Here is a 14,603-nt window from a genome sequence, read left to right on the forward strand (position 1 = left end):
GCTTCATGTGGTGTGATCACTTAAGCTTTGGATATGCCTCATTTTTGGGATCATGCCCTAAAATAATGTAAGCAAAGTAAATAAACGACGTGGATATATAAAACACATCTATCATGGTGGGGCTAACAGAGTTTTGCCATGTATATAGTATACCCTGTAGGTGCTGTGCTCTACACTATGCAATCCGAGTCCAGCAACCCAATACAAATGTCCATATGACATCGCGGGTACAAATCAGAAGTACCATTTTCAGAGATCTGATCACCTACAGGCAACTACACCACATCCTGTATTATCATGCCAACTTTCAGGTCAGAATACCCAATTTCTGTGCTTAAATGGGTAATCTTGATGGTGGGGTTCACCGTTTCCATGATTCTAATGTCTGCTACACAAGTGGGTAACCAATACGAAAGTGGAAGAGAGCAGTTTTAGAAGGGATGCAAGTATGAAAGAACCTGAGTTAAAGAAATATTATCATTGAATAAAATTCAATAGTTTCAAGTGTAGCAGGCTGCTTCCCTCACAATTTTGGTACGTGCCAAATGACATAAAGAAAGTACTCCGCAAACACCCAGATCCATAGCTCAACTGGGTAGCCTCGTTTGAACACTTGAGGTCTTGGTATCTATCCGCAGTAGGGTGGCTAACATGGAGTGCACACACTGACATGGGTGTGTACTAACAAGCTAAACCCAAAAAAAAACAGTTCTCCGCAACGGAAACGGATTGCCCCGTGGAAATCGGATTGCGTACTGAGTTACTCAGTACACTTTTATCGTACTGAGTAAACTCATTTGGGCCTACCGTGATAGTGTGTGTGGATTATCCACGCCATACATCCGTTTTTTGAACTAATTTTAGTGATTCATCCGAAAATTGAAGCATGCCCAAAGCTCAAGTGGACCACACCAAAGGAAACAGTGGGAATAATGACTTCGAGTGTTGAAAACTTGGTAAGCTCTATAGTGATGTTTATTTGTCATCTAACCTGTTCATGAGATCACACAGACAATAAGAAAACACACATAACAGATTGATTCAAAACTTCTGTGGCCTCCAATAAACTTTCAATGGTATAATTTTAATTCACACTGTTTCCCATGGTGAGGTCCACTTGAGATTTGGATATACTTAGTTTTTAGTGTAGGTACTAAAATTATCTTTTAAAATGGATGGACGAAGTGGATAAAATATATAAATCATGGTGGGCCCCACAGAGTTTACTCAGTACGCTTAGTGTGCTGAGTTACTCAGTACGCGATCCGCGACCATCCCGTGGCTGATGGTCCATGCTGTGTGGGCCCCACCATGATGTATGTGTTTCATCCATTTTTAATGATCATTTGATGGCTTTATCCTAAAAATGAGGGGTATATAAATCTTAAGTGGATCACACCATATGAAAACAATAGTGATTGGATATTCACCATTAAAATTCTCCCAAGGCCCATTGTATTGTTTATTTCACATCCAATCTATTGATTAGGTCATACAGGCCAGATGAAAGGGGAAAAAATAAAAATCAGCTTAATCCAAAACTTTTATGGCCCCTAAAATGTTTTTAATGGTCGAGGCTCATTCAACACTGTTTCCTGTAATGTGGTCCAATTGAGATTGGAATATACCTAATTTTTGGTCTCAACAGGTAAAGTTATCTGCAAAAATATATTGACGGCATGGATGAAACACATACATCATGGTGGGCCCCACAGAGCACCGACCACCAGCCATTGGCTGGTGTCAGGGGGAGTAGCCAATCCGTTTCCCTCAGCAACGATCCAAATGCATCCAAATCTCATAAATAACCATGGTCCCGATGTCTCTGTCTCGATACGGCAGAGGAGAGGGATGACGACGCTCCATATCTCTCCTCCATACGATCCAAGTGCATCCAAATCCTCAAATTCTCTCTTCACCCTCCATGGCTCAATCTCCACCTCAAAACCCCACCAAAAAAATCCCTCTCTTATCACCATCCAATCATCCTTTTCCTCCATTCCATCCTACCTCGACCATCCCTTCCAATGTCCGCGCCACCAGACTCCACCGCCGCTCGCCGCAACTCCAACACCCAACTCCTCGAAGAGCTAGAAGCCCTCTCACAATCTCTCTATCAATCCCACACCTCCCGCCGCACTGCTTCCCTCGCCCTTCCCCGCTCCTCCGTTGATCCTCCCGCCGCGTCCCACCTAAATGTCTCCGAAAAGTCCCGCTCCCGCCGCATTTCCCTCTCCCCCTGGCGCTCCCGCCCCAAGCTTGACGACGCCGCCCCCGCCGACGATCCCCGTGCGGCGCCTTCCAGGGGCCACGAGAAGAATCTCAGCGCCGCGGCAGCCCCAGCGCATGAGAAGAAGGGCATCTGGAGCTGGAAGCCGTTGCGGGCGCTGTCCCACATCGGGATGCAGCGGGTCGGGGTCCTGTTCTCAGTCGAGGTCATCGCCGTCCAGGGCCTCCCGGCGTCGATGAATGGCCTCCGTCTCTCCGTCAACGTCCGCAAGAAGGAGACGAAGGAAGGCGCCGTGCAGACAATGCCCGCCAGGGTCTTGCAGGGCGCTGCTGACTTCGAGGAGACGCTCTTCATCAAGTGTCATCTGTACTGCAGCGTCAGTGCCAGCGGCAGCGGGAAGCAGCAGCAGCAGCAGCAGCTGAAGTTCGAGCCACGGCCGTTCTTGATTTACGTCGCGGCGGTAGATGCCGCCGAGCTCAGCTTCGGGCAGAGTATGGTCGATCTCAGCCGTCTGGTCCAGGAATCGATGGAGAAGAACTGGGAAGGGACAAGGATACGGCAGTGGGACACCAGCTTCAATCTCTCTGGGAAGGCGAAAGGGGGCGAGCTCGTGCTGAAATTAGGTTTTCAGATCATGGAAGATAAAGGAGTCGGAATTTACAGCCAGAGCAGTGGCAACGGTTCGAGATTGAATAGAGCGGGAGAATCTTCTTCTTCTTCTTCCTCATCAGCGGTTTTTGCTCGAAAGCAATCGAAATCTTCCTTCAGCGTCACGAGCCCGAGGATTTCGAGCAGATTGGATGCCTCCTCACCCTCAAAGGCGGCCACTGCAGCTGCGGAGCTTCAGGGGATTGATGATTTCAATCTCGATGAGCCTGGCCCGGTCCCTTCGACCTCTGCACAGAAACCTGAACCTGAGGCAAAGGTTGAGGATCTCGATCTTCCAGAATTCGAGGTGGTCGATAAAGGGGTTGAGATCCAGGGGGAGAGGGGAGCTGGAGAGAGAGAATCGGAAGAAGTTGTGGATGATGAGAGGTCGGTCTCTAGCGAGGTGGTGAAGGAAGTCGTGCATGATCCGGTCCATCAGATGCGACTGACTGAGCTTGATGAGATCGCGCAGCAGATCAAAGCTCTCGAGTCAATGATTGGGAGTGAGGAGGCCATTAAGACGGAACACGAATTGGAGTTCCAAGGGCTTGATGCGGAGGAAGAGACAGTGACAAGAGAGTTCCTTCAGATGCTTGAGGAAGAAGAAGGCAGGGAGGGGAAGATCGACCTTTCAGACTCCCCACCTTTGAAATTAGAAGGCGTGGAGGAAGCAGGTGAGGCCGAATTGAAGGCCTATGTTTCGGATCTAGGGAAAGGATTGGGATCTGTGGTTCGAACCCGAGATGGCGGATACTTAGCGGCAATGAATCCTTTCGATGTTGAGGTATCGAGAAAAGAAATGCCAAAGCTCGCGATGCAGATTTCGAAGCCACTGATCCTTCCTTTGATGAAATCTGCAAGTGGGTTTGAGGCATTTCAGAGAATGGCAGCAGTGGGCATTGAGGAATTGAGTTCGGAAGTGCTGTCAGCAGTAGGGATGGATGAACTGATGGGCAAAACTGCCGAGCAAATAGCTTTCGAAGGCATCGCATCAGCGATCATCCATGGGAGGAACAAAGAAGGAGCAACCTCGAGCGCCGCTCGATCCATTGCCACGGTGAAGACAATGGTGACAGCGATGAGTGCAGGAAGGAGAGAGAGGATTTCAATGGGGATTTGGAATGTGAGTGAGAAGCCGGTGACGGTGGAGGAAATTCTAGCATTTTCACTGCAGAAGATAGAGACCATGGCTGTGGAAGCCCTGAAGATTCAGGCGGAGATGGCAGAGGAGGAAGCACCTTTTGACATTTCACCACTTGTGGGGAAGACCAGCACAGCTGGCACAAAAGATCCTGACCATCCATTGGCTGTTACCATTTCGCTAGAGGATTGGGCGAAGAATGGCTGTATGTCAACTACGGAGGAAGGAGACAACCCACCAGGAACGCCAAAGAGCATTACACTGTTGGTGGTTGTTCAGATGAGGGACCCGCTGAGGCGGTATGAGGCAGTGGGGGCGCCTGTGATTGTTATGGTGCAGGCCACACATGTTGATGCAGCGAGTGGTGAAGACGAGGAGAAATTCAAGGTGGCAAGCCTGCACATGGGAGGTTTGAAGGTCCGGGTGGGCGGGAAGCATGTATGGGATACTGAGAAGCAGAGGCTGACTGCAATGCAGTGGCTGGTGGCGTATGGGCTAGGGAAGGTGGTGTCAAAGAAGGGCAAGCCAGCACAAGCTAAGGGGCAGGACTCTCTTTGGAGCATTTCGTCGCGGGTGATGGCGGATATGTGGCTCAAGCCCATTCGAAATCCAGACGTGAAGTTACCAAAGCAAACGTAGGTGAGGAAATCTATCTTTGATAATGCTATATACAATTTTTGTATATATGTAGTTAGGATTATGTTCTCATGTGCTTAGAGAAGTTAAACTTTGGTATTTGACAAACCCTTTTATCTTTAATGGAAGGAATAAGATGCTATATGAATCGCTTCTTGTATAAAAAACAAAAGCAGGTGTTAGGATTGGAAGTTACTTTAGGTAAGTTATTAATGCCAAATGTAGCTTATCTTGATTTCTACTCATTCAGCTACAAGTATGTTTGGTAAGCACCGTACTTAATAGCCCAAGAGTTGAAAAGTATTTTTCACATCCGAGTATTTATCTCTCAAGTATGTTTGGTCCCTTTCACATTTAGCACCCATCATGTGGGAGCTAACCTTTGATGTCGACCATTCATTGTGTGTAGGGGTGTCAATGGGCTGGGCTTGGGCCTGCAAAATGTAAATTTTGAATAGAGCTGGACGGATGGCCCGGCTAGAGATAGTTTAAAATTCAGGCCAAGACCAACCCCAAGCCCGTCCAATTGACAGCCCTAACTGTGTGGAGCACCACCTTTTATGTGGGTTATCCATCATGTGGGGCCTTCCTTGGATGTGACCATTCATCATAAGGGGGCAACCTTTAATGTGTACCATCCATTATGTAGGACCCACCTTTGATGTTGGTCATCCATCATGTGGGGCCCACAATCAATGTTATTGTACACGTGTAACAGTTCTACCATCCAACACTAACATTTCTTCTTCATTTGCTCCCAATACAATTCCAAAATGCAGAACTCGTATCTCTTTCAATGCTAATATAAAGCATTCTCTGCCTGAAGACAACAACGTCACTAAATTTCAAGTCACATGTCCGTTCACAACCCCAAGTGTAGGGTCGCAATGCAGTAATAATCTTGGTGAGATCAAGGTTGAATCCACAGGGACTAACTCGTGTGTATTCTGAAAGCAACTAGAAGTAGAACTAGAATAAGATGTGAATATAAATCTGGAATAAAAGGAAGTAATTGTAAGGGATTTAATTAAAAACTTAAGAATTCAAAAGTGAGAACCAGGGTTTCCAATTATCCACTTGTAGCAATCAGGGTGATGCTATGCTTGATGTAAGGGCACAACTGGAATCGGAGTCCTATCCTATCCAATTGGGAGATATCTCAATAAAACCATATCTGAACTTCCTTTGACCTAATTCTCAATGGATGAGAGTTGTGAGGATTGGAAGTGATTCCATCACAAAACCATGCTCAAGAGACGATGGCTCACAATCGGATATACCAATCCCACAACCAAACATAAGAGAATCATGAATATTAGAAGGGATTCCATCATCCAACCATGCCCTAGGGATGATGGTGAACAACACAGAATTTCCTAATTTCACAATCTCAAAATATGAAAAGAAGATACCCAAAGCTATTACAGATATACTGTGATTTGAGTCGCAATAAACCATTAAAAACTAAAAGTATTCCTTGAATATCAAACTAGAATCAAGGATAGTTCAATATAAACATGAATTAAAGCAATAGAAACATCCCATCACGCTACAAGCTTCACCTCTTTGCCCTAGCTAAGAGGTTTAGCCAACCATAGACATGATTGGATCTAAAACCCTAGAAGAAAGCATGAAAAACTAAGGAAGAAAGAAGAAAAACGTTTAGCGACAGCTCTCCACCCTTGTGCTTTGCTCCTCCAAACCCTAGATTGATGCCTAGGAGTGCCCTGGGGACTCCTATTTATAGTTGAGCAACACCCCATTTCGCACTGCCTTGGAAAAATTCGGAAATCGCCTCAAATTTACGCACTCCGCACAACTCTACGTAACTTCGCGCAAGCCAGTTCGATGGCTTCGATGTCATCAAAGGTGCCTTTTTTATGTGCTTTTTCCGCGCTTTTATAACTTCATCCAGACTCTGTAACCTTCTATGTTATCGAACCTACCTTCGATGTCATCAAGAGTTGTTCGAGGAATTGATAACGCGTCCAAAACAGTCCAGAGAGTTAATTCAATTTCTTTAATAAATTTGATGTCATCAAAGAGGCCTTCGATGTCATCGAGTAGGTCTTCGATATCATCGAGGAGGACTTCGAGTAATCGAACGTTGTGCCCAATATGTCCAGCGAGTTTTGCCGAAAATTCACAGAAAATTCGATGTCATCGAGCAGAACTTCGAGTCATCGAACAAGCCATCGAGTCATCGAAAAATCTCTTCAATTTGTCCAGCGAGGACCAACTCGATTTTCATTCATAAATTCGATGTCATCTTCAATTTGTTGAGCGAGGACCAACTTGATTTTCATTCATAAATTCAATGTCATCGACCCGTGTTCGATGTCATCGAATGGTAGCCTTGATATCATCGAACAATGATCGATGACACAGTCAATGTGAATCCGAACTTGTTCTTTCGACTTCGTTCCTTCTTCACTTGGTTTTCTTGAATCTTGGGACCTTGAAATCTTCAATCTTTGTCTCCTAAGATCCATTCTTTGCCTTGGTGATCTTTGAGCGTCGAATCCATACTTTTAGCACCTTTTCCAATTCAAGTTCTTAAATTCACCTTGCAACACAAACACGAGTAAAATAGGACATTAAGCAGTATCATGTTCATAAAACCAAAATATAAATGGGGGATAATATGCAATATTTGACCCTCAACAATATCATATCTAATTAGCTTCTTATCCCTTAAAAACCCATAGCGAGGAATTGCGGGTTATTACTGTTACACCTAATACATATGATCAGGTGTCCAAACATCAGACAGCTCGCATGGAGTTGATAGGCCATCGACTGTCTTTGGGGCCGTTATCATATCACTTGCAGATGCTTTTGCATCGTGTCTCATATGTTGTTGATTTTCAGGATGGAATGGAAGAGACGACACATTGGAGGCTGGAAATCGAACCCATCCGATCAAGGCCCATTACCGTCCATTGGGATCATACGCAATGATTTGTTCATAAATCCATATGAATCTGGGCCATTGAATAGTCCAATAGTGGACAAGGCAAAGATCAATGGTGGCGATGATCTTGAGCCAAATGTTGCCTGCATCACTCTGTCAATGTAAGCATGGCGTAGTTGAACAGCAATCCAGGCCATATAAATTGCTGACCCAACTGTGGATGAAACGTAACTCAAAAAGTTCTACTGAGAAAATTATTGTACAATCTGATTATGCCATTGGAATTTGGACGAGTCACCATTTTATTTTTAACCATCCATGTTCAGGATTTCCTCATTGGTGTGATTTTAACGATAGGCTCCAATCACAATGTTCCGGAAGACTTGGATGGTATGGATAGTCATACATAAATGCCCCATTGGGTGGGTCACGGATTGGCTAGTGATCCTGCCACTAGCCAATTGCTAGTGGTTGGTGCTCTGTGGGCCCCACCATGATGTATGTGTTTCATCTACGCCGTTCGTCCATTTTTCCAGATCATTTTATGGAATGAGTCCAAAAATGAGGTAGTTCTAAATCTCAAGTGAACCACATCATAGAAAACAGTGTTAACTGAACACCCGCCATTAAAAAATTCTTGGGAGCCACAAGTTTTGGATCTAAGCTGATATTTGGTTTTTCACTTCATCCACGTCTGTATGACCTAATTAACAGGTTGGAAGTCAAATAAACATTACAGTGGGCCCTAGCAGTTGAGATTGGAAGCAATGTGAATGAGACTCTGGTTGGATGCTGCCAAGGTGCTGGAAACTCTTCTTGTTGCCAGAATCCATGTCCAAAGGAAAAATATTAAAAACAATCAAGTCAATGGAGAGGCGGTGAAGGCCTTACAGGAGCAACAAAGTAAGAGCGAGCAATAGTGGCAAAGGGGCTTGCACTCGTAAGGCGTGTTTCAATGCCAACATGGTTTGAGAGTTGGGAACGGGAGGACACATATGCAGCCCTTGCAGTCATTGGGGCAGTTGTGTCAGTCGCCATCGCTTACAGCTGTTACAGGCAGTTGAGATAAGAAGTCTTTACCTTCACAAGCTATAGTGGGTAATATATTTTTTTTGTTCTTTGTTTTTTGTATTGTATTCTACGTTACATAGGGCCCATTTATTAAAATGGTAGAATTTGGTTGTATTTTGTGTATGATCTATAGAAAATCAAAGAGAAGAAGTCCAATCTTTCTAGAAAATAGGCAACTAAGTTACATGACTTGGGTTATGATCTTTATTGCAATTAATTCAAAAAATCCCATCTTTGCTTCTACATTCATTTATTCCTCATAAGGGTTGTTTGGATGTACCCAAAATGCAAATTGCAGTGTGTTATTCACATGTTCGCATTTTAAAGTAGCAACTGTCCCCTTGTCTTAAATGGAGGGCAATGAACCACTCGCGCTCGTTTATGAAATAACCTCAAAGCATGAATAAAATGAAAATGGGTCGGACTCCTTTTCATCCCATCTTCATTCTGGGCAGCATGTGGGATGAGCCAGCTGCAGCATTGCCTGATTAATACATTTTTCTTATCAGTAATGGCATGAAATGCCTATAGCGCAATTCACGGTGGATGACTCTTATCACCAGTGTGAAGGTCATCGGCCCCTGGTGACCTCCAATCTTCTAACATCAGAGTAAGTTTGGCCCACTTTTCAATTTCCTGATTATCTCAGTTGGATTCAAATGGAAAATTTGTCTTGGGAGCAGGCAGTTGTGTCATTTTCCTCCCTGACAAAAGGGTGCATTTGGATATTGATTGAATCATGCTGGAATCAATAGTTGCATTGAAATTTTGGAAATTGATGGTTGGCTCTGCTATGTTTGGTATGATTTGAATTTTGAGACATACAACAGATGAATGTAGACATTTTTATTTGTCTTTATTTTTTGTATCTTTCTGCCATTATCAATGTCGAAAACGTTCTAACATGGAGATTCTGCACTAATGGAGGATCCATTACATGGATGGACTCAATCAGTTTATCATGCTGCTACGCGCAGGTCAGAGAGCTATATTTTATTCAAATTCTTTGGACTTGAAACAGGACGAACTGGACAGCGAAAACATGAAATAGGACGAACAGGATGAACAGTTACACCAATTTTCAGTCAGAGACGAGTTTTCTATTATAATTTAGACTTTGAAACAGGACAAACGGGACAACGAAAACATGAAATATGCGACCATCAATATATAGTTCGATACGTTAAATAGAAAAGTATAAATATCATCCTTCTTCATTCGTGCTTCAGTTTCCTTGAGATATTTTGCTCCTCTTCTAGCTCCAATTCTCTTATTGTCATTGTATTAGATCAAATGCTGCAGAGGGAAAAATCAACAATAGCAGTCGATCAATAAATAGAATGCATTCTCTGATTCCCTTTCTCCAAAGTGTCACAGTTCACAAAAGAATTCCCATTCTCATTTTGTATCCAACTCTAAGCCCAATACACATGGATCCCAGTCATTTATACATTTTGATTGTTCAGTATCTCTACGTTTAGTTTATGTTGATGACTACATAAGTTTCCTTGCAAGGATTCATCCGTGAATATAAGAAACTATCGACTTTGCGGTATTTTACTTACAAAATAGTTTTGTGAAAGATTCAACATCATAAAGAATGTTGACTTTGTAAGTTGTAGAGCTATCTCACGTGACAACTTATTCTTATAGAGATCTAATGACTCAATATTCTTTATGTTTTCTGATTATACTGGAATTCAGTTTATGAGATGTTTGTAAGACATTAAGCATATGCAGTAACTTTTGATCACTAATTGATTTTTGGGATATCCTTGTGAAATTAGTTATTTGCGGAATCTATTACAATGAAGACAGTAAGAATCTTTACGGTTCCATTTCTTGCCCTTTGCTCACCATAGTCACTTATCTTAATAGTATTCATTATTAAATTCTTTGCTAATGAATTTCGAGGATGATGCACCCCACGCTGCCATTTATGAGATAACCTCAAAGGGAGGAGATAGGGTACTACCCCTACCAAGACCTAACTAGAGACAACCAGTCCTCTCCGGGGCTGTGGGGCCCATCGTAATGTATATGTTTTATCTGCGCTGTCCATTTATTTTGAAAGATCATTTTAGGGTATGAACCCAAAAAGGAGACAAACCAAAAGCTCAAGTGACCCACACCACGTGAAACACTGTGGGTCCATGGTGATATCTGTATGACATCTTCCTTGTCCATCAATTGTACTTCCTCATTCATGGATGTGAACCAAAAGATAAGTCAGATCACACGAGTAGGCTGCACCACATGCCATAATGAGATTTGTGACCCAAATGATGCACCATGTTGCCGCATGATCTGGTAAGAGATGGCTGTCATATTTCGGGTGCTTCTGGAAGATCGATAGATTGACAATATGAATATGAGGGTTGAGAGATTTTGTAGGCTGAAATCGTATGAAAAGCAACAAGCATGTATAAGACAACCCATCACCATGCCATCATGTATCACAATGTGTAACGACGGTTTCAGTTCCAAGATGTCCATTAGTTGGATCCCAACCATGTAAATCATTTGGTCCATCAATCAGGTTGATTAATAAGATCCATTATCTATGGACTTTATAAGGTTGGGTTTAACTAATCAACAATATGTCACTGGAAACATACCACATGTATAATTTTCAATCAAAGACTAATTTTCTATTACACCATGGTATATGAAAGGGATAGTAAAAGCATGAAATGTGTGCACAATAACACTTAGCTGAATACATAAAATATAATAATATAAATACAATCCTTATTCCATTTGTGCTTTAGTGTTTTTGAGTTCATCCAACATTTTGCTAGCTTAAAAAACATTTGGCTAGCTTTTTAAAAAAAAAAACTTTGACTGAAAGGTGGGAGCACACCACCTGTAACTTTGTTGATATCACTAAAATAATGTACATTAATCATTTGGGTGGGCTCCACAAAAATAAACATACATCACCTACCTTAGTATCGAGGCATTAGAATAAATGCCTCACAAAAATATTAACAAAAGCATTTTATCAATAAACATGATGTATTCTCTCTTTCCCTTTGTCCAAAGTGCTAGAGTCCAAAAAAGAATTCCGATTCCCCTCCATATCCAGCTCCAAACATAATTGTAAGTTTTCTTGAAAGGATTCACTCGTGAACGTATGAAACCATTGAATTTGTGGTATTTTACCTATGGGATAGTTTTGTGAAAGATTCAACATAGTAAAGAATGTTAGCTCTGTAAGTAGTAAAGCGATCTCACCCAACAACTTATTTTTTGAGAGATCTAATGACTCAAGATTGTTTATATTTCTTGATGATGCTAGAATTCAGTTTATGAGATGGTTGTAAGACATAATGAGTACATGCAATGACTTTAGATCATCAATTGATTCTAGAATATCTTTTCAGAATCTATTATGATGAAGACAATAAGAATCTTTACTAGTTCCATTTATTGCCCTTTGCTCACCATGGTAACCTTTTTTCTTTTTCTTTTGGGAAATCTTATTTCTATTGATGGATTTGGGCAGCCCAATCAACAAAAATAGAAAGGACCAACTATCATAAGAAAGAAACAACAAAGAAAATGAACAAAATGGGGGGGGGGGAGGGGGGGCGTTGTCCCTCTCCCAGATCACCTTGAATTTTGCGTGGGTATTGGAGCCTAAACCATAGGCTGAAGAGAAGGCGAACAGAAAATTGCCCTCACTGCATCTACCCACGCCGCCTCCCCCCCAAAGAGGCCCAGCTTACCAATGGATGAACCATCCACATTAATTTTTATCCAGTCTCTTCTCGGCCTAATCCATTTCACTACTTGGGTCCTCTTCCAAATCGAGCTCGCCTCGTCAAAGCCCAAGAAGGTGAGAGTGTCAGCCAAGGAACGCTTAACGACCTTGGATAGAGGAAGGGAAGGAGTGATCTGCGAGATCCAGTGGTGGACCTTTGCAATCACCTTGTCTGTGTGGAAGCTGTAGTTATCAAAGCGCACGCTATTCGTGGCTAGCCAGATTTTCTAGAAGATCAACATGGGGATAATACCCCTCAGAATGTGGAACTGGTCCGTTTAGGGAACAGCTGCCCACCACCTAGCAGCTCTGCCCACTGCTGAGACCTATGTTGAGGTGGGGATGTTGAACATGGGCTGAAAGTAGTCCCAAATCTTATTAGCCAAATTACCCTTGGAGAAGACGTGGTCAATGAATTCCACCTCTAGCTGAAATGGGGGAGGACAGCAAATGCATTTGGATGTCAATTGGATCCCTCTATCTTGAGTTCTTGCCTCCATCGGAATCGCTTTGTGCATAATCTTCCAAGTTAGGAGTGATATTTTCGAAGGGAGTTTGGGGTGCCATACACATTTAGCCCATGATTTCCTGTCTCCTACAATCTGAGTTATCTCCCAAGCCGACTTGAACTGAAATTCTCCCGAAGATGAGGGCATTCAGATCTGTTTGTCCTCTTCAGGAGAGGTACAAATGCCCTCCTCATGTACGTGGTCCAGGACGAGTTGGGGGAGGAAAAGGCAAGCTCTAGCTCGGTCTCGCCAGCCGTTGGGCCCAATGAAGTGGTTGACGCAATTGACGTGCATTGGAGCTGGCTGGAGACACCATTCTGAAAGTGGCCCTAACCCGGACTAATTGACATCCTAGAAGCTACACTCGCCACAACTAATAATCCAGTGGCGGCGGTCAACCACCAGCGGGAACTGTTTGCATATGTTCTTCCATATGGGCGAATAATAGATGGAGGCACTCGCATCCCTAGCTTCGTCGATGTCACTCGGGTATGTAGCCTTTAAGAACTCTGCCCAGCAGTTGCCTCTACCTCTGCAAGTGATGGTCCAAGCCATCTTGATTCCGAAAGCCTACATCACATTCAATATGCTTTTGATTCCCAGCCCTCCTTCATCTTTTGGGGCTGCAATGCTCATCCATTTGAGCTAGTGCCATTTTTTGTGGTCCCCGTCCCAGCCCCAGAAGAAGTCTGCACAAGCCCTTTCCAGATCTCCAAGGAGGGTACACGGGATGTCCGTTGCAGCCATGGCATGGACCGGGATGCTGTTCAGCACATGGTTAATGAGAGTCACACGGCCCGCTTGGGAGAGGATCTTACTCTTCCAACCTGAGATTCTGCACTGAAACTTATCAACTAGTGAACGAAAATAGACCTTCTTAGATCTCCCTTTAAAGATAGGAACCCCAAGATAGGTGAACGGAGTTGTCCCATGGTTGAAGTCGAAGGTCCTTTGGGCTGACCTTACACGGGCCACTACTTGATTAGTGGTCAGGATGAAAAAACTCTTCCGTTTGTTAATCTTTTGGCCTGAGACTCTTTGGTAATAGGCGAGGAAGGAAGCGATCTGAGATAAGGAGTGGCTGCCCCCATTAGCAAGGAGCAAAGTGTCATCTGCAAAGAGTTGATGGGAAACCGTTGGACAGTTTCTGCGCGTGAGTGTAACATCCCAAATTTTCCGCGGCCCGAGTACATACTCGTGCCCGAGAATTTCAGATATTAATAATATATAAATTGGATGCTTTAAAAATCGTACCATATTTTTATTTTATTTACATTACATCCACTTATATTCATGAAAGTAACTATTCATAAGAATAAAATCGACTGTATTTATTATTTCATTTAAATAAAAGAATTCAACAAATTATCAAATGCCCTCTCAATGGGAGCTTATTACATTATCGAGTTTACAACGAAAATATAGGACTAAATCATAAAACTATCTTTTTATGCATTTAGTATAATCTTCCATAAGAAGATGATCCTCTAGGTCTTCAATCTGTACATTACATGCATCATCTGTACGGTTGGAGAGGGTCAATAACCTACTCATAGTGGTGATTATCATTTAAAATTAATAATAATTCAAGAGATTCATAAAAGTAATGTAAGGGTTCTGATACTTCTCCTACTCCACCGCTACGAGAGGTATCAGTATGCACAACTAATATGTATATGAATGCATGC

General features: G+C 43.0%; 1 protein-coding gene across 6 annotated transcripts; it reads left to right on the plus strand.

Annotated features, from left to right (window-relative positions):
• Positions 1 to 1,832: 1,832 nt before the first annotated feature.
• LOC131255868 (protein PLASTID MOVEMENT IMPAIRED 1) lies at positions 1,833 to 8,883 on the plus strand. 6 transcript variants are annotated; one of them, XM_058256754.1, is made up of 2 exons: positions 1,833 to 4,654; positions 8,284 to 8,883. In XM_058256754.1, the coding sequence occupies exons 1-2, from the start codon at positions 2,028 to 2,030 to the stop codon at positions 8,297 to 8,299; spliced, it is 2,643 nt and encodes an 880-aa protein (XP_058112737.1). In that variant the 5' UTR covers positions 1,833 to 2,027; the 3' UTR covers positions 8,300 to 8,883. The 6 variants fall into 6 exon arrangements, with proteins under 6 accessions (XP_058112737.1, XP_058112738.1, XP_058112736.1 ...); XM_058256755.1 differs by having other exon boundaries at positions 8,309 to 8,883; XM_058256753.1 differs by lacking the exon at positions 8,284 to 8,883 and adding an exon at positions 7,527 to 7,881.
• The last annotated feature ends 5,720 nt before the right edge of the window (positions 8,884 to 14,603 follow it).

This window comes from Magnolia sinica, chromosome 9, assembly GCF_029962835.1.
Source record: "Magnolia sinica isolate HGM2019 chromosome 9, MsV1, whole genome shotgun sequence".
Classification (NCBI taxonomy): Eukaryota; Viridiplantae; Streptophyta; class Magnoliopsida; order Magnoliales; family Magnoliaceae; genus Magnolia; species Magnolia sinica.